This window comes from Anguilla rostrata, chromosome 8 (assembly GCF_018555375.3).
Source record: "Anguilla rostrata isolate EN2019 chromosome 8, ASM1855537v3, whole genome shotgun sequence".
Taxonomy (NCBI): domain Eukaryota; kingdom Metazoa; phylum Chordata; class Actinopteri; order Anguilliformes; family Anguillidae; genus Anguilla; species Anguilla rostrata.
In genome coordinates, this window is record NC_057940.1 from 56607420 (window position 1) to 56613007 (window position 5588).

The window sequence follows — 5588 nt, forward strand, 5'->3', positions numbered from 1 at the left end:
TAGTTAAGTAGTAACCGAAGTCACGACAAGCTATTTTAGACTAAGTTAGGCAGTTAGCTGCTTTTGCTAGCTTCCAAACATTTTTTTCTTTTCTTTCACCATTCCTTAGCTGGATAGCCTTGTTTTCTAACCGGAAGGACAGCCCCTGGTTGGTTGACGCATGCACATTTGGAACTCTTCCTGTCCCCGTTGTTCTCTTGTGATGTGTCACATAATAATTTGTCCCCCAAGCCTCCCGGCGTGTGTAGCGCTTAATGTGGTCTCCCTCCCCCCGGTGGGTGAACTGTGTTCCTGCTCCTCACCTGCAGGGCTATGGCACTCACCTGATGAACCACCTGAAAGAATACCACATCAAACACGACATCCTCAACTTCCTCACCTACGCAGACGAGTACGCCATCGGCTACTTCAAGAAACAGGTCCGCATGGCTGCGCCTCGTAGCGATAGCTGTTTGTAATGAACTCGTTACTATTAACACTGTGTCCTCAAATTTCCAATATATATCTTACTATTTATAATATATGTAGTGATAATAAGCTGTTCGTAAATAACTTGACTAATTTATTTGTCTAGTAATGAATGATTAATATAATGTCTTCTTTTATTACAATATTCAATAAAATTTTGTATATAAATTAGTTTATGAACAACAAAACATTAACAACAACAGTAATAATATAATAATAATCTCTACATCACATTAGAATGTGTTAATTTAGTACTATTGTGATATTAATATCTCTGTGTATTTGTGTGTGTGTGTGCATGTGTGTGCATGTGTGTGCGTGTGTGTGTGAACACGTGTGTGTGTGTGTGTGTGTCGTAGGGTTTCTCCAAAGACATAAAGGTTCCTAAAGCCAAGTATGTCGGCTACATAAAGGACTATGAAGGAGCCACACTAATGGGCTGTGAGCTGAATCCCAGCATCCCGTACACCGAGTTCTCCGTCATCATCAAGAAACAGAAGGAGGTGAGTGTGTGCGTGTGTGTGTGTGTGTCTGTGTGTGTGACTCTGTGTCTGTGTGGGTGTGTGTGTATGTGTGTGTGTGTGTGTGTGCGCATATTTTCATGTTTGTTCAGTGTTTGTTTGCAAATGCAGTGTGTGTATGAAGTGTGTAGACAGACAATTCGCAAGTGTGCCAGCGTGATGATTTGATGGTTCTCTCTCTCTCTCTCTCTCTCTCTCTCCCCCTCCCTCCCTCCTTCCCTCCCTCCCTCCCTCTCTCTCAGATCATTAAGAAGCTGATTGAGAGGAAGCAGGCTCAGATTCGGAAGGTGTACCCCGGTCTCTCCTGTTTTAAGGAGGGTGTTCGGCAGATCCCCATCGAGAGCATCCCGGGCATACGTGCGTACCCCTGCCCTTACTGCCCTTACGTACCCCTGCCCTTAGTCTCATTATAAAGCCAACAAACATGAGTATGGTAATCCAGCTCAGCTGTTGAGTACCTCTGAAAAACATAACTTTACTTCTGCTTCTAACAATTGAGGTGATATTTGCAGACCAATAATTAAGTCCAGCTGGCTGTGATCTCCTTTAGGCAGAATATTGTCCATGCAACAAAACCAAATCACACCACCTTGGTTTCCGCCTAAAACTGATACTGCCTCTACAAATGTAGATTCTAACTATCGGGCCTCAACAGCCATTATCTGTACAGACACTAAGATGTTCCATAGACGAGTTCAGATATATATCACAGACATTCAGACATAAACTCAAAAGAAACATAATCTTTGTGTGTTCTTAAAACAGCTTAATGTTCTGGTGTCTCCCCAGAGACTAACTCTGCCAGGGGGGGGGCGTAGATTACATGCCTGGGGGGGGGGGGGGTCAGGGATAGAGAAGAGACTGCATTCCTATAGCCACACAGAGCAGGTTTTCCAGATCTGTTATACTGTCTGTTTCTCAAAGGTGATGGTCTGAAAACTAGGTTTCAGACACCATAGTGAGATCATCCCTTAGCAACTGGGCACAGTGCATATTGAAAAATGTCAACAGTTACCACTTCTGTACAGGTGTTGTGTTTATATATTCAACAAATTGACTCACAGGAAGTGATGCAATTCTCTATTTCCTGTTTCCAGGAGAAACTGGCTGGAAACCTGCTGGAAAAGGGTGGGTGCCTGCTGTTCTTCCCGTTAATAAACTGTTTATTACTGTCAACAAACTGTTTGTTGCTGTCAATAAACAGTTTATTACCTGTATGACCTTCCTGCTGATTGGCTGTCTTATCAACACCCAATAGATAAGCATTTCACACGGCATCCGAAGTGTGGCTGTTACTACCATATCAGGTATAATTAAAGAAAATAATATGAATAGAAGGTAATACACCATGTGATGCTGAAGTCAGTTATTGCATTTGATGATTATCATTACAGTGTATCGCCTGGGCCTAGCTCAGTCTGTTACTGCTTTGGTTAATAGATTTTGGTTAAATTATCAGCTGAGACCTCTGTTAGCTCCCTGCAGTTCTGAATGTGTTGTGAGTAGAGAGGGTCCTGCGGACAGGAAGTTGTTCATCTTTACTTCCTGTTTACGTGTTAATTTGTGTGTCCCCACAGGAAGGAGCTGAAGGACCCAGACCAGCTTTACGCCATGCTGAAGAGCATCCTGCAGCAGGTCAAGGTGAGACGGACAGACAGACGGATGGACAGACAGACGGGCAGACAGACAGACTGATGAGGTGATACACACAGATGGACAGACAGAGGGATGGACTGATCGTTTAGCCTGTGTTCTGTCTCTGACAGGGTCATCAGAATGCGTGGCCATTCATGGAGCCCGTGAAAAAAACAGAAGCTCCGGGGTACTACCAGGTTATCCGATTCCCCATGGGTACGTACAGGACTGCTAACGAAACCTGGATACTGCCAGGCTATCTCTAATTACAGTGTAATAGTGTAATAGTGAGTTAGCAGGCTGTAATTACAGTGCAGTAGTGTAATAGTGAGTTTGCGTGCTGTAATTACAGTGTAATAGTGTAATAGTGAGTTAGCAGGCTGTAATTACAGTGCAGTAGTGTAATAGTGAGTTTGCGTGCTGTAATTACAGTGTAATAGTGTAATAGTGAGTTAGCAAGCTGTAATTACAGTGTAGTAGTGAGTTTGCGTGCTGTAGTTACAGTATAATAGTGAGTTAGCAGACTGTTATTACAGTGTAATAGTGAGTTAGCTGACAGTTATTACAGCGTAATAGTGACTTAGTGTGTCTCTTTAGACCTGAAGACGATGAGCGAACGGCTGAAGAGCCGGTACTACACCACCAGGAAGCTGTTCATGGCCGACATGCAGCGCATCTTCACCAACTGCCGCGAATACAACCCCCCCGAAAGCAAGTACTACAAGTGCGCCAACCTGCTGGAGAAGTTCTTCTACACCAAGATCAAGGAGGCTGGACTGATTGAAAAGTAACGGGGGCCTCCAAGCATGGCTCGAACTCAGAACCTGGAGCTGGAACCGGAAACAGAACCGGAACCAGAACCAGAACTGGAGCTGCAGAGTTTCCCTGCTTCAGCTGTTTTTCCTTCTTGTTTTGAGGAACGGATGTGGCACACCGATCCAGTGTGGGGCAGGAGCATTGGAGTGCGCCATCTTCTCTCTCTCTCTCTCTCTCTCTCTCTTTCATTCTCTTTCTTTTTCTCTCTTTCTCTGTCCACTAACTCAGGAAAAAAACAAACGCAAGCCCACAGATTCACAGGCCAGCTGATCCAGCGGGGTTCAGGATGTCGGTCCGGCGTAGTGCTGATCCCCTCAGCGGGGGGTTCCAGCGCCCAAAAACACTCGGCCCGTCCTAACCGCTATCACCGTGGAAACGGAACTCAGTGGTCCGTAGTACAGTGTGTGTATGTGTGTATGTGTGTGTGCGTACGTGTGTGTGTATGTGTGTGTCCAAGAAATATGGTGTCCCAGAATTCTTCAGTGTTTACAGGTCAAAGGTCATGTGTTGGTTTATCAGAGTTCCACCTGCCAAAAAAGAGGATATTTTAAACAGGTCTGCCTGGAAAGAATTTCAAAAGAAAAAATGAGCAGCTCTTATCTTCTTGTTTCCGATGGTTTAGTTTCATTTTGTTTGTAACTGACGTTTTTTGAAAAACACTTTTGCCCCATAATCTCATATTTCTGAATAAGCAAAGGCCTGTCTGCAACAGGTAGATGAATTGCACTTATCATAACGGCAAATATGCAGCAAAAATAGTAAATAATAGCATTTTCTTTGAAAAAAAAACAACTAATGCACGCTTTGCCTATTAATTTAATTATGTAGAGTATAATTATTTATGTGCCGTAATTTTTCAAGGTTTGTCAGTATAATGTCCAGAAAAGGTCTTAATTTATTCTGTCTTATTGTCTACCCTGCAGAAGAATACTGATACGTTTGTATTTTGAAAAAAAAAAGATTGTGCAATGATTAGTAGTTTTGTCGTTTTGTATGTTTGTACTTTTAAATATTTAGGAATATATGGCTTTTGTATTACGTGGAAAAAAGATATTTTAAGACCTTTCTACATTTGGTTCTAAAGGGTATAGCATATTTTATAGAATGATTAAAATAGACCAAGCGCAGCACATCAGTGTATGATTTCTGTTCTTTAGACAGAAAACACCAAACATACTATAACATAACAAACAACACTACACAACATCACAACACAACACATTGAAGAGAACAGGCCATTCAGCCCAACAATGCTCACCATTTTCCTACAGTTCGATATAAAATTTGATGTCTAAACACTTAGTGACCAGCATATCTGGCCCTCATTTGTGTTAAAGGCTCAGCATCATTCCCATAATGCATTGCGTTTATACAGCGCCTCTCATGGCCGTAGGCTCCACCTGCCTTGTTCAACAGCATGAATTACATCACATCACCACTGGTGATGCAGTGTCTCTGATGTACCACTAGGTGGCGACACTGGCATCTGTGCTGCTCAGAGATTTTCAGAGATATATCTGGGTGTGCATTGTTTGGCAGTTTTATCAGCAGAATAAACTTTGCGGTAGAAATGCTGATAGATTTTTTTATACAAAACCCGACCTATAAACCAGTGCCTGCTTGACACTTCCAGGAACAGAGATCATTGAGAATATACATCTTTTAATTAAATGCTTTTATTTCTGAAATACACATCAATTACTATAAACCATGGAACTTTCATTGCCTTTTTAAAAATCTGGGGCATAGGAAACAAAGTGTTTGTGTGAACTGAAATGAGTTCAGCTGAAGAGAAGCATTATTGCCCGCCTGTCAATCACTAATCTGTCCTGGGTTGGATCATACAGTAAACACACTCCTCTACTCTACTCCACTTCATGTTTCAACCCTTACAAAAAAACCATGTGATGCCTTTTGAATTTAACATTTTAATATTTTCACGTGTGAAAACAAAATGTCCCGTGTGAACTGGACATTTTCATGTGATTGGCATTTTTTTCCACATGAATTAAACTTTCCACATGTGAAAAGAAAATAGGTCACATTTAGTCATTGGCATCTTCGCATTTTCTTGTGTCCCTGACTTTTTTAATTGTGATCTGCAATTTTAAAAAATACTTTTTCCCTCTCTCATTCTATAAGAGGGAT

At 42.0% G+C, this 5588-nt stretch overlaps 1 protein-coding gene across 2 annotated transcripts in view; it reads left to right on the plus strand.

The window, feature by feature from the left end:
* kat2b (K(lysine) acetyltransferase 2B) overlaps positions 1-4570 on the plus strand; it is a 17356-nt gene extending 12786 nt beyond the window's left edge. For both annotated transcript variants that reach the window (XM_064349196.1, XM_064349195.1), the window contains exons 11-17: positions 309-419; positions 828-971; positions 1232-1346; positions 2087-2117; positions 2567-2630; positions 2756-2840; positions 3222-4570. In XM_064349196.1, the coding sequence (XP_064205266.1) occupies positions 309-419; positions 828-971; positions 1232-1346; positions 2087-2117; positions 2567-2630; positions 2756-2840; positions 3222-3415 (744 nt within the window). In that variant the 3' untranslated portion in view covers positions 3416-4570. The remainder of the gene's footprint in view (positions 1-308; positions 420-827; positions 972-1231; positions 1347-2086; positions 2118-2566; positions 2631-2755; positions 2841-3221) is intronic.
* Positions 4571-5588: the final 1018 nt, after the last annotated feature.